Source organism: Danio rerio, chromosome 23 (assembly GCF_049306965.1).
Source record: "Danio rerio strain Tuebingen ecotype United States chromosome 23, GRCz12tu, whole genome shotgun sequence".
Lineage (NCBI taxonomy): Eukaryota > Metazoa > Chordata > Actinopteri > Cypriniformes > Danionidae > Danio > Danio rerio.
In genome coordinates this window covers 10,065,353-10,088,123 of record NC_133198.1, presented here as the reverse complement: position 1 = coordinate 10,088,123, position 22,771 = coordinate 10,065,353, and the positions used below count along the sequence as shown (strand labels likewise).

The 22,771-nt window shown below is 37.7% G+C and overlaps 2 protein-coding genes and 1 long non-coding RNA gene across 12 annotated transcripts in view; 2 read left to right on the top strand and 1 right to left on the bottom strand.

Moving 5' to 3' along the window:
• plxnb1a (plexin b1a) overlaps window positions 1-16,349 on the top strand; it is a 188,160-nt gene extending 171,811 nt beyond the window's left edge. For 6 of the 8 annotated variants that reach the window (XM_073939842.1, XM_009296674.5, XM_001920948.9 and 3 more), the window contains 11 exons: window positions 1,149-1,295; window positions 1,460-1,625; window positions 3,943-4,046; window positions 4,162-4,246; window positions 4,591-4,763; window positions 7,546-7,706; window positions 8,912-9,059; window positions 9,148-9,212; window positions 9,298-9,373; window positions 11,778-11,852; window positions 14,746-16,349. In XM_073939842.1, the coding sequence (XP_073795943.1) occupies window positions 1,149-1,295; window positions 1,460-1,625; window positions 3,943-4,046; window positions 4,162-4,246; window positions 4,591-4,763; window positions 7,546-7,706; window positions 8,912-9,059; window positions 9,148-9,212; window positions 9,298-9,373; window positions 11,778-11,852; window positions 14,746-14,850 (1,305 nt within the window). In that variant the 3' untranslated portion in view covers window positions 14,851-16,349. Of the gene's footprint in view, window positions 1-1,148; window positions 1,296-1,459; window positions 1,626-3,942; window positions 4,047-4,161; window positions 4,247-4,590; window positions 4,764-6,542; window positions 7,707-8,911; window positions 9,060-9,147; window positions 9,213-9,297; window positions 9,374-11,777; window positions 11,853-14,745 lie in introns of all 8 variants that reach the window. The other 2 variants (XR_012399007.1, XR_012399006.1) reach the window with 1 other exon arrangement.
• Window positions 1,105-14,997, bottom strand: LOC141380645 (uncharacterized). Of its 2 annotated transcripts, XR_012399010.1 has the most exons (4): window positions 14,906-14,997; window positions 14,718-14,821; window positions 4,568-4,755; window positions 1,105-1,621 (listed from the first exon to the last, which is right to left on the bottom strand). It is a non-coding gene; the product is annotated as an uncharacterized lncRNA (long non-coding RNA). The 2 variants fall into 2 exon arrangements; XR_012399011.1 differs by lacking the exons at window positions 1,105-1,621; window positions 4,568-4,755 and adding an exon at window positions 7,955-7,987.
• A 4,124-nt stretch (window positions 16,350-20,473) lies between the features above and the next one.
• Window positions 20,474-22,531, top strand: LOC141380602 (uncharacterized). 2 transcript variants are annotated; one of them, XM_073939581.1, is made up of 2 exons: window positions 20,474-21,273; window positions 21,451-22,531. In XM_073939581.1, exons 1-2 carry the CDS (start codon window positions 20,493-20,495, stop codon window positions 21,729-21,731), a joined length of 1,062 nt encoding a protein of 353 aa, XP_073795682.1. In that variant the 5' UTR covers window positions 20,474-20,492; the 3' UTR covers window positions 21,732-22,531. The 2 variants fall into 2 exon arrangements, with proteins under 2 accessions (XP_073795682.1, XP_073795680.1); XM_073939579.1 differs by having other exon boundaries at window positions 21,433-22,531.
• The last annotated feature ends 240 nt before the right edge of the window (window positions 22,532-22,771 follow it).

Here is a 22,771-nt window from a genome sequence, read left to right as displayed (position 1 = left end):
AACAACAAAACACAAGTAAATACTGCTATTCCGCCTAGTCTCTCCCTATATTGTCTGAAATTGCATGTCAGTTTGGCTTGCACGCCACCGGACAAGCACTAGTCGCTTTTAACACATGAGAGAGGGTTCTTTTGCTGTGCTCGTGTTTAAAGAGGCGTGGCTCTAGACGGCAGGGGAGGGACTGTGATTCAGAGATTTATGCTAAGCTGTTAGCATTGTGGAAGATCACCTTCTGCACCTTTAAGTACATGAGGTGTACCTGAGGTGATCTTTGTCAGTTTTTTGCTGTTCAGCTGTGAGAAATAGAAGCTGTTTGTAATGTATCAATTCGAGGTGTTGGTTGGAACAAAAACTCCTTTTAATATGGAAAATTCCCCTCTTTCGTGTGCCATTGCTTTTATATAGAACATGATTTAAATCAGCCTTTAGGCTCGATAGTCAGACTCGCTCCTTTTGGTCTTCAATCTGGCAACCTGCGCTTGCGTTTGTTTTGATCCAGGAATGCAATATATAGTTCAACCACTGGGTGTCAAACTTACATACTTCGCCTTTAACAAGAAGAAATTATATTTATTCTGAAGTTTTGGAGCTGTATTCTTTTTTATATAGAAACTATTGTTGCACAGAATGACAAGCCTTTTGCACTAAAAAAAAATTATGAGTTTTTGGGAGGACCAATCCATTTAAATTTGTAAAAAAAAGTTTATTTAATTCCTTCATGTTGTCACAACACAAATACATTTTTACAATATAGAAAATAGTAATTATTTTGTCTCACAAAAAAACTTTCTTAAAATAAAAATTAATTAAGCTAATTTATCTGATTACTATTTAATACATTATGCCTCATACTCGAGGACAGGCTTGACAAACCTTGTTCTTGGAGATTGACCTTCTAGCAGATTTCAGTTGCAACCCATGTCAAACACACCTGCCTGTAATTATCAAGTGCTGTTCCTAATTAATTGGTTCAGGTGTGTTTGATCAGGGTTGGAGCTGAACCTTGCTGGAAGGTCGATCTCCAGGAACAGGGTTGAGCACCACTGCTCTAAGACTTTTACAAGATTAAATAACTCAAATTGGCTTTTTATTTTTTTTTACATTCATGTACTTTATTAATAATCCATGTTTATGTTGTTTTATGTCAGGATACAGCAGGTGAGTCCTTCTACATGCTGTTCAGAGCAATAAAGCATCAGGTGGACAAAGGCCCAGTGGACGCAGTTACAGGCAAAGCCAAATACACACTCAATGACAACAGACTGCTGCGGGAAGATGTGGAGTATCGCACATTGGTAAAACTCAACATAGATTTTTATGCAGAAATATATAATAATAATTACTCATTTACACATAATATAATAAGATGAGGATCCTAAATAGACATTTTCTATGAGCAGTAAAATGTGATCTATTGTGACCACCCAGCAGTTTTAAAGTGTTGTTTTGTCTCCCACAGACTCTGAATGTTCTAGTAAACAATGGAGGAGCTGGCGAATCTCAGACCCTTCCCACCAAAGTGCTGGACTGTGACACCATCACACAGGTGAAGGAGAAGATCCTGGAGCAGGCGTGGAAAAGCACATCATTCTCCCAGAGACCCTCTGCAGACTCTGTGCATCTGGGTAAGAGTGTAGTAAGCTCAAGCCAGTCAGTAAAATGTATTTTTATTTTTTTATATAAAATGTATTAAATAATGAAAAAAACGTCAGAATGAACAACTGCTGCATCAAAACCACTTAGGGTTTTTGGTTATTTTTCTACATTTTAGTATGTTTTAAATCATTGAAAATGTCTTGCTGACATGTGAATAAAAATGATTTGAAAGACAGTGGTGAATATAATAAAATAAAATTACAATTAATTTAAATATAAATAATATCAAAATATGTTTTTTAAAGATACACTCCACTTTTGGAGGGACATTGGCTCATTTTAAAAGTCCCCTAAAGTAACAGTTGAGTTGAACCATGTTTGAATACATTCATCTGATCTCCGGGATTGACGGGAGCAATTTTAGCTTAGCTTAGCTTAAGTCCCAGTCAGATCACACAAATTTGTCACGACTTGGACACGATTTCTTTGACGTAGGATGTCGTGGGCATTGGTATACAACAAATGGGCGTCATGAGACAAGAGTCAATTGTTTCTTCTTTTGTAAGGTGGCATAGTTCACGACAACCAATACCATGCCTACGATGCCTCACGACACCATCGCAAAAAGTTTAGCATGTTTAGTTTTTTAGTGGGTGTTAATGCGCTGGTCAGGTAATCAAAAAATAGGCTGCATGTTTACTTATGGGTGGGTCACGGGTGAAAAAAGATCAATCATTGAATATGCAAACTTTATCTTTTCTAAAATATGAAGGTTTGTTAAGCAATTTTATCTGACAGACTGGCACAAACATGCAGACGTCTTCATTATTTTTGAGTTCTCAGCCCTATCATAAATATAATTCTCTCAGGTAGTCTGGGAACATGTTCAGGGCTGTGAATACACAACAAAATCATTTTCTGCATGTTCAGTTTTGCCATTAACTGTCTAATATAGGCTTCTCTAAAACTGAATATTTCACTTTAATTGAAATTTAAAGTCTAGATTATTATTTTATTTAACAAACCAACACAATCTCATGACAATTCGTGTTTTGACGCATATAGCGGACTTGTTTTGAAGCGCTTCACCTCAAATGTTATTCGTTAGTCTTGTTTATAGATAACTGACCAACAAAAGACACATTAAAATTAAGATAAACAATTACAGCAAACAAAATTAATTTCAAAATGATATTTTTTCCAAGAATAATATACGAATTAAATTTCTGTTTGTGCACCTCTACTATTTAACTATATGGGTGGATGATCTGTTTCGCTCTGAGGAAAATAAGTATTTAACTAAGGCTTTACTTTGAATATATCACAGATCTCAGTTATATATTTGCAATTTTTTTTAATATGTCATTATTTTAAAGATTATGCTTCAGTTTTTTTGCTTATGTGCTTTCATTTTCTCTGTCTCACTCGTTGAGTTCAGGCGAAGTGTTTGTCGCATAACCTGACTTTCGTAACCGACAATAAAAATCATGTGATCTGACCTAAATCATTGAATCGGATTAGACCATTGGCATCACGGTCAAAAACTTAAAAGAAGTAAGAAGTTTTGATAATGTTCCTATTTAAAGCTTGACTATTCTGAAGTTACATTGTGCGCACATTGTGTGCTATATTTCTACATTCTCATTATGGCATAATAGTGACAGAAATTTACTTGCCATGGCTGCAATGATACCATACAATATGGCTGCAAATGATATTACGCAGCACTGTTACCCAGTTACCGAGCTTGGGACTATTTTCAGGTGATGCTTAGCTTTTAATTTTCAAGCGGTCTTAGTACACAAGTTATTTAAACTCTTTTTTTGACATTTTTGAGCAAGTTGCTAATGGTCTAATCCGATTCAATGATCTATGCTAAATTAAGCTGCTCCCACCAGACTCAGACATTGACTGAATGGATTAAAAACTGAGAAAACTTAGTTGTTTAACTCTATAGGGGACTTAAATTGATGTTCATTTAAAGTATATTTTTATAAAATTGCTTTAAACCTGGGCATCACGGTGGCACAGTGGATAGAACGTTCACTTCACAGCAAGAAGGTTGCTGGTTTGAGCCCTGGCTGGGTCAGTTGGCGTTTATCTGTGGAGTTTGCATGTTCTCCCCGTTTTGGTGTGGGTTTCCTCAGGGTTTTCCAGTTTCCCCCACAAGTCCAAAGATGTGTTGGGATGCAGCTGGAATGGCATCCGCTGCGTTAAACATATGCTAGATAAGTTGGTGGTTTATTCCACTGTGGCGACCCCTGATTAATAAAGGGACTAAGCCAAAAAGAAAATGAATGAATGAATAATGTAAACCTTTAATCTCTGTAATCCTGTGTTTTATAGAGTGGAGGGCAGGAATGGCTGGTCATCTGATCTTGTCAGATCAGGATTTGACATCAGTGGTTCAGGGGTCCTGGAAACGCCTCAACACTTTACAGCACTATAAGGTCTCTGAAGATGCTCTTCAGTCTAATGACTTCATTTTGTGTAAATTTAATTAATTACTTTATTTAATTAGGTGAGTGATTGTTGATGTATTATTTTGTTTTTGTCCCTCTGCAGGTTCCAGACGGAGCGACAGTAACACTGGTGTCACGACAATCCAAGCAGATCCACCATGACAGCCATGACTACATACCAGGAGAGAGTGAGTTATTATTTAGTACCAATGGGAGTTTCATTGTGGACAACTTCTGAAGAACATCACAACTTTCCACATGACATTTAGACGTAGAATTTTGCATATGCTGACTGTTTTGCAAACTATTAATTAATCTGCTCAATCACAGAATCAGACTCAATTGCTTTATTTAGCACACCACAATACAGTGCGATTTGTTGGTCTGTTGTGTCATCTCAACTGAATCACTTTAGTGGACTTGTTTCCAATGTTCATGTATAACTAAGGAACCAAACTTATTTGAAAAAACATTATGTTTCTAAAACAAAACGTTTCAGACCATCTAACCATCTAGTTTATTTCTCTCTCAGAGACGCCGATGTTGGAAGATGGAGATGAAGGAGGAGTGAAGCAGTGGCACCTGGTGAAAGCCAATGAAGAGGCAGAGCTTCCCAAACACAGACGGGGCAGTTTGAGAGACAAAGAGCGTGAGAGAGCCAAGGCCATCCCAGAGATCTACCTCACACGCCTGCTGTCTGTCAAGGTACATGCACACACACACACACACACACACACACACACACACACACACACACACACACACACACATACTTGTATACAGTTGAAGTTAAAATTATTAGTCCTCCTGCAGATTTTCTTTAATTATGTTTTACAGAGCAAGGAATTTTTGGCAAGATTTCCCAATAATATTTTTTCTTATTTGTTTCATTTTGGCTAAAATAAAAGCATTTTTTATATACAGTTGAAGTCAGAATTATTAGCCCCCCTAAATTATTAGCATCCCTGTTTATTTTTTTTCACCAGTTTCTGTTTAATGGAGGGAATATTGTTTCAGCACATTTCTAAGCATAATAGTTTTAATAACTCATCTCTAATAACTGATTTATTTTATCTTTGACATGATGACAGTAAATAATATTTTACTTGATATTTTTCAAGACACTTCTAAACAGCTTAAAGTGACATTTAAAGGCTTAACTAGGTTAATAGGTTAACTAGGCAGGTTAGGGTAATTAGGCAAGTTATTGTATAACAATGGTTTGTTCTGTAGATTATCGAAAAAAAATTAGCTTAAAGGGGCTCATAATTTTGTCCCAAAAATGGTTTTTAAAGAATGAATAACTGCTTTTATTCTAGCCGAAATAAAACAATTAAGACTTTCTCCAGAAGAAAAAATATTATCAGACATACTGTGAAAATTTCCTTGCTCTGTTAAAAAATAATTTAGCAAATATTTAAAAAAATGAAATAAAATCAAAAGGGGGCTAATAATTCTGACTTCAACTGTATATAAACCATTTTAGGGTCAGTATTAGGGCTGTGCGATCTTAGGAAAATATCAAATTGTGATTTTTTTTTTTATAATTTTTTTATTTTTGCATTTTTATTTTATTTTTTTACATATTGCGATTTTGATTTGATTTGCGTTTTAATTTTGTAGTCAAGCTTCAGCTCAATAATCTGTATTGTAGCTTCTTACTGCTAAAATGTAGTGAGTGTTAGTTAAAAAGGGAACTTAAAAGACATTACCTTATATTAGCAAACATCTCTGAAATTGTACTTTGCTGTTGTTTATTGGAAGACTCCGGTTTTGCCTCACATAACTTAGTTTCTTACTGAAGATTTATATTTTTTTTGTTGTTGATGAATATCCCCAAAGAAGCCAGCTGCCTTTCGTTGATTGGGTTCTTTAGCTCTGAGTAGCTCAATGGTTTCGTGACTCACCTTTTATGCCAGAGACCTGGGTTCTATTCCCGACTCTCACAAACGAACAAGAAAAACAAGACAAAGACTGCAAAGAAGACCATGACGACAACCATGAAGACGAAAACCAAGAGCAAGATGACCAAGAAGATGAAGACAAAGAAGACAACAACTAAGAACAAGAAGACAAAGACAAAGATGAAGACTAAGACCAAAAGGCTGAAAGACCAATAAAATGAAGAGGATGAAGACGTAGAACAACAACGATGTGTCAACTGGCACTACTTTTATTAGACTTTTTAGCAAGACGCTCCTCGTATGACTGTCTTTGGTACTTTTTAGGTGCTTTTAGGTATTACCAACGTGCTGTTTTTCTTTAATATTAATTAGTCTAATAATGCTTCTGAAGTGGTAGACGCCAGATCCCACTTGTCCGTGCTTTCCTGTTTGTTTTTTATTGTGGGCGTTCCGCATAGTTTGGTTGCGCAACTCTGATTGGGTTGAAGAAAGTGTGCTAACTCAATTGGCTAGTAAGACGGAGGTCATGCATTTGCTCTGAGTGTGGGATGTTCATTCATTTATTTTATTTTCGGCTTAGTCCTTTTATTAATCTGGGGTCGCCACAGCGGAATTAACCACCAACTTATCCAGCATATGTTTTACGCAGCGGATGCCCTTCCAGTCGCAATCCATCACTGGGAATGTCTGGGAAGTTAAATAATAATATTTTTTTTTATATCACAGCCTCTTGCAATTAGCTAATAGCAATATTTAAAACCGTGATTGTGAATCGATTTTGATTAATCACACAGCTTTAGTCAGTATTATTACCCCCTTAAGCAATATTTTTTTCGATTGTCTACAAAACAAACCATCATTATACAATAACTTGCCTAATTACCCTAACCTGCCTAATTAACCTATTAACCTATATTAGCCTTAAAATTGCACTTTAAGCTGTATACTAGTGTCCTAAAAATATCTATTAAAATATTATGAACTGTCATCACGACAAAAATAAAATAAATTAGTTATTAGAAAATAGTAAAATTATTCTGTTTAAAAAGGTATTTAAAAAAAAAATTATTAAATAGAAAATTCTGCTTCGCTGTACTGCAAAGTTATTAGGTTTTAAGATAGTAAAATAATTTCAGTATTATTTAAGAAATATGCTATACATTTTAGTTTGGTTTTAGTTTAATTGCTGGTTTTGTAAAATTAATTTAGTTTTTATTTTGTAATCACATTTTGAATTAAGTTTTATACATATTTAGTTTCAGTTTTAGTAATTATAAGTTTGCAAATCTAAATAAATGTTCGATACTTTTTGCCCCCATATGTGTATATGTGTAGTTAACGTTTTTTCGACATGAACATACATTTGATTGATGTTTTTGGTTTTTCCACCCAATGTACAAGAAACGCATGTGTGTTTATTAATATTACAAATACTTTTTGTCAAAGTATTTTTTTATTTCAGTTAATTTTTCAATAAAAGTTCTTAGTTTCATTTAAGCCTTTTTGTTAATGAAACTTAATCTCTGAGTCTTAAATCTCACCTTTAGTTTCAGAAAGTAACCTTGTTGTTATGTGTGTTTTAGGGTACACTGCAGAAGTTTGTGGATGATCTGTTCACTGTGATTCTGAGCACCAGTCGGCCGGTTCCACTAGCTGTCAAGTATTTCTTCGATCTGTTGGATGATCAGGCGGCACAGCACAACATTACAGACCCGGAGACAATCCACATATGGAAAACAAACAGGTTAGGAAAGCCTTAACACTTCAGTTTAGGGGCCAACTCTCATTATTAATAACTTGCTTATTACTAGAATATTATTGATTATTGAATGTTTATTAGTATTTTTCCTATCTCATACCTAAATTTAACAGCACATTGATAACTAATAATTAATAGAGCAGCAAATTAGATGTTTATCGGAGGCAAAAGTCTAATTTAGTAGTTAATTAAAAGGGTTAGTTCACCCAAAAGTGAAAATTCTGTTATTAATTACTCACCCTTGTGCCATTTACATCCTCTAAGACCTAAGAACACAAATAAAGATATTTTAGATGAAGCGATCTAGTGACTGCAGATTGCAGGGAAACACGCTGTTCGCTAGTGAACAACAAATCCGCTCCATTATGGACTACAACTCCCTACATGCACTTCCCACACACACAGCTGTTCTGCTTTCAGTTGATTACACACACACAGCCTGAAGGTCATCAAAGACATATAACTCTATTTAACTATTTAAGCTGCACGCACACAAACCTCAGTACTGAGGCTTGCTATATTGTAATGTTTTCATGTCTAGCCTTCCATGTTCTGAGCCTCACCTTTATTCTTCCATGTATTGATCCATAGCCGCTTAGCCTTGACTACGACTATAAATAACCCTTAGTATACTGTTTTCCACCTGTTATGCAATTAACTGCTAAATAAATACTGCATTTGGATCCACAATTACAGTGTTCAGCACTGCCAGTCTGCAAACATTAAACACACATTGTGATATCGATGCTCAGACGAAATACTGTTCAGCCCTATTGCTCATTTACTATCGTCAATAAGTCTGAGAATTACTATTAAAGTCAGCAGTTTAACACACAAGTGTCGGATAGTTTGTAGTAAACGCACACCCAAATCTGACATAAGATAAAGATGTTTTTACATGTTTTTTTGGGGACACAAAAGTGTTTCTGGAGCTTTGTATGATTGCAGTCGCGCCACGGAAGTCACATGGGATGTTTTTGCAATGTTTTTGAACATCTCTGGACTTTAGGGAATTTATCGAAAAATGTCCTTATTTGTGTTGCGAAAATAGACAAAGCTGGCCCTGAGAAAACCCCGCTTTGGCCTGATCAGGCCCCAGGAGTGACAGTGTAAACGCAACTGGCCCTGGCTCGCTCGCTTTAGACGCGATAGTGGAAATGCGGCTATTATATTTTGGCTTTGTTTTGCAGCTTGCCACTGAGGTTCTGGATCAACATCCTGAAGAACCCACAGTTTATCTTCGATGTTCAGGCCTCTGACAATGTAGACGCCGTGCTGTCAGTCATTGCTCAGACCTTCATGGACTCCTGCACTATCGCCGACCACAAACTGGGCAGGGTGAGTCAATCAGAATCAAGTTAGAGGAGACTGATAATGGGGAGAAGACCTAATAATTTTGATTGTATGTCCTCGTATGACATTGCAGGATTCCCCAATCAACAAGCTCCTGTACGCTCGAGACATCCCACGCTACAAACAAATGGTGGAGAGGTCCGTATTTATACTTTGCTTAATGCATAATGAGGTTATTTTGACTCAATGCACTTACACTACTTTTATGATTGTTGTTGATCAGGTACTACTCGGATATCAAACAGACGATCTCTGTCAGTGACCAGGAGATGAACTCTTCTCTAGCTGAACTCTCTCGGGTGAGTTACAGTATCTTGAACTACGGTATCTTGTTTACTCATTGGACTCAACACATCTGCACTTGGTCAATAAATGGGAAAACTGAAAATAACTGGGATTTTAATTTCATTTTTTTTAGTAACTTGGAAATAAACAAGCAATTACTTTACTAATTAATTAAAATAATTAAATTACAAAACTCACATTACTTTTTATGTGTACTTAACACTGCTTGTGATCTTCTTAGAACAAGGATCACGTTTTACATATAAATCTTTAGTTATGTCCTCCAAAATGTGCATTACTGATTTCAATGCCATCCATAAACCAAGGATGTGATTTTCTGTGTAAATTCAGAATTATAATGTTATTGTATTTTTATTGTTTTGTTTGTTTATTGCCTTTATTACATGTTGAATGTACTTCATATAGTAATTAGTTTTGGCCAAAGATCAATCCCATAATAAATGTGTGTATTATATATATGTATTATCTATATGTCATACAAACACATAATACAAATCTATACAAAGCTATGTTTTACAAAGATATTTACACTTATATATCATTTGTATCATATATGAGCAATACCACACTAGTAGCAGTGCGATATGGCTGTATATCAGCACTGATGGGAGGTGTGCCTGCGGCCTCATGCCTTAGTGTCCCACCAATGCTGGTATACAGCCATATGACACTGCTACAAGTGTGATATTTTGTTTATACAACAGTTCGACAGCATAATCTTGTATATAAAAAAGACAATCAAACAGAGAGATTTTAAAAATCCTTTTGTAAAAGGAACTACTTTCTTCCGCCATTCATTCACATCTGCAGCTGATGGCAGATCAGCAGAATCTGTTGCTACTTTACCAACGTCACTTTAGAGCTAGTGTTTGGATGATTCTCTAGCGTAATGTCTAAAATGATGACAAAACAGGTGACTTTTGCTGACATTTTAAGATTATATAGCTGAACAGCATGAAGTGCCATCAGTCTAGAGACATTTCCCAGTATTTCTTTGTTGCAATTGGGATAGCACAATAATTAACCCCGAAAAAGCCAAAGTAAAGCAAACACTATCAGAAACACTACTAGACTTTGATATAAATACAACACTACTACATACAAAAGAGAGAGATTGACTTAGAATGTCACTTACCTGTTTTATAATGATTTGATCAGATGTAGTTTGAAAATACGCTGGATTTTTTTTCCTCTAAGGGATTATTATGTGGTCTCTGTCGCCATCCTGCGGCGGAATGTCAATCATCTTTGCTCTGCTCAGTATGACAGGCTGATGACCGCCAATGCGCTGAATCTCGGAAATTATGAATATTTAAAATAGGCGCTATCCTTATATATAAACTGCATAGTTGCAATCTAAACAACTATATTCTCACCTAAAAAGCCTCAAAAGTACATTATGTTGTCCAACAGCTGCAGTGTGTGTATTGATCTGCTGTCACTCTATGTGGGATGAGTAATACAGAAGGGTGAGGAAGCTGTACGAGTTCTGAAATTGCAGAATATCACACGACTATCAGCCAATCAGATTCGAGAACCAGACAGAACCGTTGTATAAACATATATATTTTATATTTACATATAGATAATACATAATAATAAATATACACAGTACATACTAAATATGATGTCAAAAGAAACTTGAACTGGAAGAGCCCTCACCCTCCTTCTCACACTTGTTGGATAAGAAATGTTTTTTATTTTATGAAATTAGAAAAAATTAGGTACTCTCTTCACCGACCTAGCACTATTTTTATTATACTGTGGGAACCCCTTCGCAAACATGTCCAAACTCTTTAGCTTGACCCTGCTCCTTCTGATTGAGTCCCTACTTCCCAGTTCCGAGCTTGGTACTGGATACTAGTTCTGGTCAACACATTGTAGACTTGTTTTTTTCTGTATAAGATTGCACTAGTGTTGTTTTTATTATTATTATTATTATTATTATTATTATTATTTTCTCAAAATACTGTTCAGTGTATTTGCGTTTTGTTACATATTTATGTTTTTGTAATGCGTTTCATAATGTATAAATTAAACATAAAAAAAGGAAACTTTTATATTGTATGCAATTAATCATGAATAATTTTTGATCAGCACTAATAGTATTATTGTAAACAAAACAAAATGCATGCAAAAGCTTCTAACAAAACAGGTATATTAAATGGAAAAAAAAATCACTTTTTTAAAACTCATCAAGGCTGTTCAAGGCAAATTCTGGGACTCATAAACTCAAGACACTCATCTTAGAGAGTTAATAAAATAATTTAGACATATTTAAACATTAAGGAGAAAACTGCACAGAAAAAAATTATGATATAAAATGATATAAAAATGCATCGTTAAACCGTGATGTATTTAATATTTTCATCCTTTCATCCTTTGTTTTTCTTGCAGAACTACTCGAATGAAGTGAATCATCTAGTGGCATTGCATGAGTTGTACAAGTATATCAACAAATACTATGATCAGGTGAGATTTACTTTATCCTTGGTATATGTATGTAAAAAAAAAAGTATTCTCTATTTATGATTTGAACTCATACAGTAATTACTCATTATTTAAAATAGTAATAGTACGTCTTTGTTTGTCTGTGCTCCGAATTCAGATGAGTCTTCATTTTTGTTTGCTCTGCTGTTAATAGTGATGTGGGGGGTTATCAGCACCTTCTCTGCATGCTTTTGCTTTGGCACATGTGTTTAATAGTAGCAAAGCAACCTAGTAACAATGACAATGACACAAGAGTACAGAAATAGACTCTTGTTGAAAACACCTCCTATCCAACTGCCTCACATGTTTACAAGTAAAGCAGTATTTGTAACTTAAGACATGCATTCTATCATTGGTAGTCAAAAATTGTCTTGATGTTTTGAGGCCAGAGAGTTTGTTGACAAAGACCTGCTCTTGGAATTCATGTGTAAATTTTACTCTCTACCGTCAAACTTTTAGATTGTGAAAGCAGAAGAGATCCTGTTATTTATAAACAGAGAAACCAAAGATTTATTTTTCTTAAACTGAAATAATAGAATGTACTAGTTTTGCATGATATTGGAGAAAACTAGCATTGAGATATTTTATTTTTCTATGATATATATTACAATATCAACTATAATCTTACCAGATGACATAAACGGCTCTATTTGGAAATAATCATTTTAGATATATTAAGATGGTTTTGTAAGGTAGCGCATCTACATAAAATACAATTAACCAATCTCAAACATTGATTAATACAGTAGACCAAAGATACTGTACAAATAAAACGCACAGTGCTTTATAATTTTCTGGACGTCAAGCAATATTCAGATACACAAAGTAAATAATCAAAGGTAAAATAACACTCTATAGTATTAATTGTATATAAACAAATTCACTTAATCTTTTTTAAGGGGGACCTATTATGCAAAAATCATTTTTATAAGGGGTTTAAGCACAGTTGTGTGTGAACAGTGTGTGAATATAGCCAGCCTCTAATGGTGAAAATGAATTAACTCTATTGTTTATAATCACATTTGATAAAAATCGTCTGCAGAAACACTTTAATTTACATTGTCTAATTGTACATGTCATCAGAGGGGGAAAGCCTCGCCCATAAGTGATAATCTCTTATTGATTAGCATAAACAGCCCTCAGTGAGAAGCAGCCATCTGCCATTAGAGTTTTTAACTGCTAAAGATATTTTCAGGGACTAAAAGGCATTATCAACACAGGCTCACTGTAAAAGAGTACTCCCGTATACATTTCTGGAGAGCACAAATTATGTTGCCAGAGCTACATATGGCTGCATTTCGTCTTTAAAACGAACACTACAGGGCGGTATGACGCCACCAACAGCTTATGTTTCTTTTCGCGCTACCAGCTGACCGCTTACTTCTCTGTGGACAACTTTCCCACTTTTTCCAGTTTGCTCAGTAGCTCGCCACGTACGTCGGTGGACTTGTCATGCAGAGAGGAGTTGACCACAATGACGGGGTTCAAGTCTAACAAAAAACCGTTCCAGAAAGTAGATAAAACAAAAACAAAAGGCAAAAATAAAATAAACAAGAAAATAACAGGGTGAGAACATGACCAAAGATCCAAAAATTAAAAAATCAGGCAGGACTTTTCTTTTTTTTTTTGATTGCTTTTGAAAACACTATCGGTTGGGTTTAGGAAAGGGGGTGGGTGGGGGGTCGGTCAGTTGGTCGGTTAGTCAGTCAGTCAGTCAGTCAGTCAGACAGTCATTGAGTCGACAGCCTCTGATGGATTTACCCGAAAACAGCAGGCTCGATTAGCCCTCACAAGAGAAATTTGAGTTCTGAAAAAGCATACACAGCGGCCTCTCCTTCTAAACATACCTTCTCCGATGTATTTGCCAGAAATGGCAAACAGGGTTACAAATCAATAATGAGCCTGGGTTGGGCATTATATATGTTGAGTTTTAGGATGCACAGATGAACACTGTATTCTCCATAGATTGCATTCTTCTTTAGAAACACTTCCTTTGACATTTTCATTTTAACAGAGTTAATGTTAGTCCTATTTGGAATTTGCTGCTTCAACGATGCACAGGTGTTTGTAGCTTCGCCCTCTTTTAAAAGGAGCATTTGAATTTAAAGTCACCAAAATAACGCAATTTGGATCAAAGCCTAAAAGGGGCAGTATTAAAGAGTTATACATAATTATTTGTGTGGTATGTTATTATAATTACATAATTCAAACACTTTATTGTATAATATGAGGTTGAGGTTAAAATATGTTGTTATTCTCATAATTTGTCATACTTTTACACCATTTAAACAGCTAAAAATAGTTGTAGTCTCTTATATGTGCATTTTTTTGCCTTTTACATGTAACAGTGTAATTCATTGACCAAAAACAGATGAATTGGACAGCATTTTCAGCATCTCATTTTTTCAATTTGGATTTCTAGATAGAAATTTTTGTCATTACTGTAATCCCTTCAGCCACAAATAATCTTATACCAAACAAACAAAACGGACATCACAGAAATCCTGGGTTACACACAACAAGGCCTGTCATGATATCTTTTTTTGTTGTACAATAGATTACACCAAAATATATTGCAATAAAAAATATTATTGTCATTTAACAATAATAAGAAAAATGTTCCAAAATCATCTTAAATGTTACTAGAATTGGCTTTTATGTATATAAAAGCCAATATTTATTGCGATATATGTTGTATCACCAAAAACAATTGAGTTCATGTCCATGTGTTGTGCGATAAGTCAATATATTGATAATTGTGACAGGCCTACACACAACACAATAATAGACTCCACACACACACACACACACACACACACAAACCCCAATACTGAATCCACTTCTCACCCATAAGATTGTTTGTTTGTGTGGTCAGATCATCACCGCTTTAGAAGAGGACTCCACCGCTCAGAAGATGCAGCTGGGCTACAGACTCCAACAGATCGCCGCCGCTGTGGAGAATAAAGTCACTGATCTCTGACCTGTAACCTCACATAGACACTCCAAACAGACAAAACCAGTGAAAGCACAGAGACCTCGTACTTGTTGAACTCTCCAGAGCGCCAAGGAGAACAGAGAACATTTGAGAGGGATAAAATAAAGACGGCATTGCCAGATTGAAGAGGACGTCACATACTTATTATTGCTGCTCTCTGTGTCTCTGCTTAACACTAAGAGGCTTTGTTTTCATCCGCCAACACAAAAAGTGACTGCTGTTATTGGCGGAGAAGTGCTTCGTTGGATTTGCTAGGGTTGCTATCTGCGACCTTTCAAGCATGCTTGAGCGCCATCTTTTCTGTATGTAAAAAAAGAAGAAGTCTTATGAGGACCGACTAACTTTTTGGGGGATTCTTTATGAAACTGCGCATTCAAGCATTTGGTGTGATGATGATGATGATGATGATGATGTGCTTTATATTGCAGCCTTTGTCTTAAAAAAAATAAGGAGCTGAAAAGGATTTAAAAAAGGACAAGTATATGAGTTTTCTTGCTCCGTATTCCCATAGACATTTAGTTCTGTGATCTTATTTGAGTTTTATTTGCTAAATGGAAAACACTGGTTTAAGGGACCTGTTTTCACATGACTACAGTATTATAAACATTAATATGCATGGATAACTCACTGTTAATTCAGAGATTTTAAGTTGGCACATACGTTGTCGCAAGCGTGTGTGTGTTTTATTGTCGATTATGGTTTTGTAAATGGCAGGTTAACCCGATTAACACACTTGATTTAGGTGAGCAGGTGTTCATGTAACGTTCACAAGGCTCAGTTGTATATTTGTTCATAATCATTGATTTTCCATGTTAAAGTGTGTGCTTTTTGATGGGGTTTTTTTTTGAGTTTACGTTCCCGAATACGTATATCTGCGGTACATCTCTGCACACTTGGCTAAAGAAGACATTTTTGTTATTATTTGTGAGATTATGAGCAATTTTTGCTTTCCTGCGACTAGTGTCACACTCTTAATGCTTGGCTTGTTTTGGCAATCAGGTCATGACTTGCACTTTTTTTTTATTTTTAACTCTGAGCTGAACACTGAATGCACATTTTAACGTGGACTAAATTCAGCTTCTGTAATATCTGTGCATCGCTCGCTTTGTTTTACGTTTTTATTGATTTTTAAATGTATTTATTTATTTATTTTGTGTTTGACTGGTGTACAGACCAAATTTGGTAATTATGATCCACCCTCTAAATTAAAAATAATTTCCCCTGCCATTTTGTAGTCAGAGTGTGTTCAGATCTCTTAAGCGATCATTCATACAGATATACTGGTCTTATTTTTTGCTGTAGTTCACTGTTGTGCTCTGTGTTTTGTACGTACGTGTGGCTGTGATACAGTGTAGATTATTTTGTTAAGTCTTGCACAGGTCGCGCTGGCTATTTGAAGCGATTGTAAATTCTTTCTACCATCAGTTGTTCTTTTACCTGTGCATTTCTATTGTAAATAAAATGTTGCTATAACTCAAAACAAATGTGTTGGGGTTTTATTTGTTGTGTACTAAACTGTTCAGAAAGTCCAAGAGAATTTCCTCATCACATCCATCAGTACACACAGTATACAGTGCATCCAGAAAGTATTCATAGCGCTTCACTTCTTCCACATTTCTTTATGTTACAGCCTTGTTCCAAAATAGATTAAATTTTATTTATTTCCTTAAAATTCTACTCACAATACCTCGTAATGACGATGTGAAAAAGATTTTTTGAAATTGTTACAATTTTTTTTTAAATAATAAACCCGAAAAATCAAATGTACATCAGTATTCACAGCCTTTGCTCAATACTTACACCTTTGGCAGCAATTACAGCCTTAAGTATTTTTGAATATGATGTCACAAGCTTGGCATACCTGTCTTTGGGAACTTTTGGCCATTTCTCTTTGCAGTACCTCTCAAGCTCTATCAGTTTGGATGGGAAGCGAAGATGTACAACCGTTTACAGCTCTCCAGAGATGTTCAATGGGATTTAGGTCTGGGCTCTGGCAGGGCCACTTAAGGACATTCACTGGGTTATTGTGAAGCCACTCCATTAATATTTTGGCGGTGTGCTTTGGGTCATTGTTCTGCTGGAAGATGAACTGTAGCCCCAGTCTGAGGTCAAGAGCACTCTGAAGCAGGTTTCATTCAGGATGTCTCTGTACATTGCTGCATTCATCTTTCCCTCTATCCTGACTAGTCTTCCAGTTTCCGCTGCTGGATTTCTCTAAACATAACGCCTGGCATTCACTCCAAAGAGTTCACTTTTAGTCTCATCAGACCAGAGAATTTTGTTTCTTATGATCTGAGAGTCCTTCTGATGCCTTTTGGCAAATTCCAGGCGGGGAGTGGCTTTCGTCCAGCCACTCCACCATACAGGCCTGATTGGTGGATTGCTGCACAGAGGGTTGTCCTTCTGTAAGGTTTTCCTCTCTCCACAGAAGGATGCTGAAGCTCAGACAGAGTGATCATCGCGTTATTAATCACCTCCCTGACTAAGGCCCTTCTCCCCTGATCACTCCGGTTAGATGGCCGGCCATCTCTAGGAAGAGTCCTAGTGGTTTTAAACAATTACGGATGAGGCAGGCCACTGTGCCCATTGGAACTTTCAGAGCAGCAGGAATGTTTCTGTAACCTTCCCCAGCCTTGTGCCTCAAGACAATCTTGTCTCTTTGGACTACAGACAATTCCTTTGTCTTCAAGCTTGGTTTGTGCTTTGACATGCACTGTCAACCCTCGGACTTTATATAGACAGGTGTATGCCTTTTCAAATCATGTCCAATCAACTTAATATACCACAGGTGAACTCCAATTAAGCTGCTGAAACATCTCAAGAATGATGAGTGAAAACAGAATGTACCTGAACTCAATTTAGAGCTTCACAGCAAAGGCTGTGACTACTGATGTACATGTGATTTTTTTTTTTTACTTTTTTTTTTATAAATAAATGAATTTAATCCATTTTGGAATAAGGCTTTAATATTACTATTAATATTTATATTTAATACTATCCGGATGCACTGTATATAAGCACATCTATAACAATAAATATAACTAGCATCAAGAAAACAATATCAATAACTAGCGCACATCAAGGCTGATAACTACCCCACACTCCAAGAACAATACCTATAAAAACATCCACACCCAGAATGATAACTATATTCACACCATTACACGTATAATATTATTATATTAGTGCGCACACCAAGTTATTGCGATATTTACATGACAAAAACCATTCGTCATTTCACAGCCAAAAGACACTTGAATTACTACCAGAAAAATGTATATTTTATTTTTTACTATTATACAAAACGACTTTTTACTTCTTAATAAATTTAATCATATTATTTTCTATTAAAACAAATGGCATTGAGTAATTTGTATATAGCAGGTTTGAAAAAATTTAACATGTTGATGATTCAGAGGCCTTTGGGTTTATAGGGTTAAAATGATCTAACAGTGTGGTGATTCCTAAAAATGTTATATCGTTCATAAATATTAATGTTTTGCTCTGAGCAGCAGTCACTGTACTAGCAGTTACTGTAAACCAGGCCATAAAATGAGGTCAGGTCGACACTGCTTTGTGTATAAGTGTGCATGTGAGTGATAAGCCCTTTCACTTGTGTTTGGAAACCAAGGTCAGGTTATTTGGCCACTCTAGAAGTCCCTGCAGGAGTTTCCCATTTTCAGTCAACTGCATAGACATCAGTGGATCTAATAGTAACTCAGACTTAACAATAACTCAAGGCCATGCATTATATAGATTGTTTCCTCAAGTCAGGGTGTTCTCAAACCTTGTATAATGTATTTTTAAGGCTCAAAGAGTGCTATTCTAGTGAACTACACTAATTACTTGGTCACTCTGTGCTGCATCTTTATATTCTTGAAGAACTGAACGTTTCAAGATTTCTGTGATCTTTCAAGTGCTCAAGAGCAGATTGTTGTTATCATCAATTATCAAAAGTGGTACCATTATCAGATTCCATCTAGTCACAAACTACTATATAAATTTAAAAAAAAAAAAAAAAAAAAAAAAAAAAAATATATATATATATATATATATATATAAATATGTATGATATAACACCGTGTTTCTCAACCATGTTCTCGGAGGACCACCAGCTTTGCACATTTTCCATGTCTAAGAGACAAAAAAGACATTTGAAACATGCACTGTTGGTGGTTGAGAAACACTAATATAACATGACCTGAACAGGGTGCGGGATTGTTTTGTGCTCCATTCTGAATGTCTATATTGAATTTAGTTTAATTTAATACAAAATCAAATAAATATTCTTCTGAAAAAGCATACTTTGTGCTCAGTACACATATTCTGTGAGAGGTGTAGGACCAAGAAAAGTTTTTATTATTAAATAATAAGAATTATTAGCCCCCCTGACTTATTAGCGCCCCTGTTTATTTTTTTCCCCAATTTCTGTTTAATGAAGGGAAGATTGTTTCAGCACATTACTAAGCACAATAGTTTTAGAAACCTATTTCTAATAACTGATTTATTTTATCTTTGTCATTGTTACGATAACCAGCGATCATTCACTGGAGATCGCTGGTTTCCTCTATCATCATTCACTTCACTTCCGCATTCCCCAGGACTACAATTTCATACATGCACTTCTCCCAATCACGCACGCCTGGTCACTCATCTTCCTGATTACATCACCAGCTGAAACCTGTTACAGAGACTGATTAACACACACTATTTAAGCCACACATTCACCCCTTCAGTTTGCCGAGTCTTGTTTATCTGTAAGGTGACATTACAACGCGTTATCCTGGTCTTGGTTTCCCGTGTTTTGTTCTTAGCCCTGTTTATCCTTGTCATCCTGTTTAGCCGCCTGCCTTACGACCTATTGCCTGTTTACTGACTACGATTCTGGATTGTCTACATATATCTGTTTGCTCCCGTATTGACCACTGCTTGCCTGACTGTGAATAAAACCTGCATATTGGATCCTACCTTCTGTTGTTGGTGTCACTCCCCGGCGTTACAGAAGACTCGGCCGCAACATGGATCCAGCGGGTATTGCAATCATGCGTCTGCGTCAGGAAGCACGATCCATAGAAGAGTATGTGGAGGATTTCATCAATCTGGCACATTTGACAACATTGAGTGAGTTATGTCTCATGATCTTTTTTCATGGAGGACTGTCTGAGCCATTGTACTCGACAATGAGATTGCACGAACCCAATGAGACATTAGAACATTATATTGATTTGGCCTTAAGAATGTCTGGGTCCCCCTTCACTGTAGGAGAGGTGGAGGACACCCCTAAATCTTTTTTGGGGGGGGGCAAAGGACAGCAAGACCCGCCAGCCGCGGGGCTTGCAATCCCCTCTACTGACAATATTATGCTTGCATCTCCAGTACTCCTGTCCCCTGTTCACCTGCCTAGACCTCAGCCAGCTCACAAGATGGCTGTCTCCAGTTCCCCATGTCACAAGATGGCTGCCTCCAGTCTGCCATTTCACAAAATGGCCGCCAACAGTCCAGCTTACAAGATGGCTGCATTCGGTCTTCCAGCTAACAAGATGGCTAACACCAGTTCTCCATGTCACAAAATGGCCACCAACATTCCAGCTCACAAGATGACCGACTCCAGTCCTCCAGCTCACAAGATGGCCGACTCAAGTCCTCCAGCTCACAAGATGGCCGACTCCAGTCCTCCAGCTCACAAGATGGCCGACTCCAGTCCTCCAGCTCACAAGATGGCCGACTCCAGTCCTCCAGCTCACAAGATGGCCGACTCCAGTCCTCCAGCTCACAAGATGGCCGACTCCAGTCCTCCAGCTCACAAGATGGCCGACTCAAGTCCTCCAGCTCATAAGATGGCCGACTCCAGTCCTCCAGCTCACAAGATGGCCGACTCAAGTCCTCCAGCTCACAAGATGGCCGACTCCAGTCCTCCAGCTCACAAGATGGCCGACTCCAGTCCTCCAGCTCACAAGATGGCCGACTCCAGTCCTCCAGCTCACAAGATGGCCGACTCCAGTCCTCCAGCTCACAAGATGGCCGACTCCAGTCCTCCAGCTCACAAGATGGCCGACTCCAGTCCTCCAGCTCACAAGATGGCCGACTCCAGTCCTCCAGCTCACAAAGTGGTCACAACCAGTCCTCCAACTCAGAATGTGGTAAGAGTTAATCTAGCACAAGCTCAGAAGATGGTTTCCTGTTCCTTGTCTGTTCCTGCCATAGTTCCTGTTCTAGTTCCTGAAATGCCATCAACTGAGCCCCTAGAATGGCCTCCACCACCTGAGTTACCAGAGCTGCCAGAGCTGCCACTGCCAGACCCTCCAGAGCTGCCAGACCCTCCAGAGCTGCCAGCCCCTCCAGAGCTGCCAGCCCCTCCAGAGCTGCCAGCCCCTCCAGAGCTGCCAGCCCCTCCAGAGCTGCCAGCCCGTCCAGAGCTGCCAGCCCCTCCAGAGCTGCCAGCCCCTCCAGTGCTGCCAGCCCCTCCAGAGCTGCCAGCCCCTCCAGAGCTGCCAGCCCCTCCAGAGCTGCCAGCCCCTCCAGAGCTGCCAGCCCCTCCAGAGCTGCCAGCCCCTCCAGAGCTGCCAGCCCCTCCAGAGCTGCCAGCCCCTCCAGAGCTGCCAGACCCTCCAGAGCTGCCAGACCCTCCAGAGCTGCCAAAGCTGCCAGATCCTCCAGAACTGCCAGTCCCTCCGCAGCTCCACGCTCCAGGCCCTCCGCAGCTCCACGCTCCAGGCCCTCCGCAGCTCCACGCTCCAGTCCTGCCCCCGCTCGATGGTCCTGGCCCTCCATCCCTCCCCCTGTTCCGCCTCCGCTCCACCTCCCGCCTGAACTGTATTTGGAGCGTCTGGAAGCCGCTCTTTAGAGGGGGGGCTATGTTACGATAACCAGCGATCATTCACTGGAGATCGCTGGTTTCCTCTATCATCATTCACTTCACTTCCGCATTCCCCAGGACTACATTTTCATACATGCACTTCTCCCAATCACGCACGCCTGGTCACTCATCTTCCTGATTACATCACCAGCTGAAACCTGTTACAGAGACTGATTAACACACACTATTTAAGCCACACATTCACCCCTTCAGTTTGCCGAGTCTTGTTTATCTGTAAGGTGACATTACAACGCGTTATCCTGGTCTTGTTTTCCCGTGTTTTGTTCTTAGCCCTGTTTATCCTTGTCATCCTGTTTAGCCGCCTGCCTTACGACCTATTGCCTGTTTACTGACTACGATTCTGGATTGTCTACATATATCTGTTTGCTCCCGTATTGACCACTGCTTGCCTGACTGTGAATAAAACCTGCATATTGGATCCTACCTTCTGTTGTTGGTGTCACTCCCCGGCGTTACAGACATGATGACAGTAAATACCATTTTAGTTGATATTTTTCAAGACACTTCTGTACAGCTTAAAGTGACATTTAAAGGCTTAACTAGGTTAATAAAGTGAACTAGGCTATAGGGTAATTAGGCAAGTTATTGTATAACAATGGTTTGTTCTGTAGACTATCGGAAAAAAAATTGGCTTAAAGGGGCTAATAATTTTTTCCCAAAATTGGTTTGTAAAAAATTAAAAACTGCTTTTATTCCAGCCGAAGTAAAACAAATAAGACTTTCTCCAGAAGAAAAAATATTATCAGACATACTGTGAAAATTTCCTTGCTCTGTTAAACATCATTTGGGAAATATAAAAAAAAGAATTAAAAAAATCAACAGGGGGCTAATAATTCTGACTTCAACTGTATGAAAGAGAACTGTTATGCACATGTTGTTTGCTATGGAACGCAAAAACTTTGAAGCTCAATATCTCAAAATCAGTTAGAACACAGAAACTTATAATTCCAAGGTGATGGAGTCACTTAAAATGGGACACTTTTAAACATGCTACTTTGAATATACAGTTTGTAGGGTCCAGCCAGTCCA

Coding starts and splice junctions, on each gene's coding strand:
- LOC141380602 (XM_073939579.1), top strand. CDS start 20,493: ATGGCCGACTCAAGTCCTCCAGCTCACAAGATGGCCGACTCCAGTCCT. Junction 21,274..21,432: donor CCCTCCAGAGCTGCCAGCCC/GTCCAGAGCTGC, acceptor CAGAGCTGCCAG/CCCCTCCAGAGCTGCCAGCC.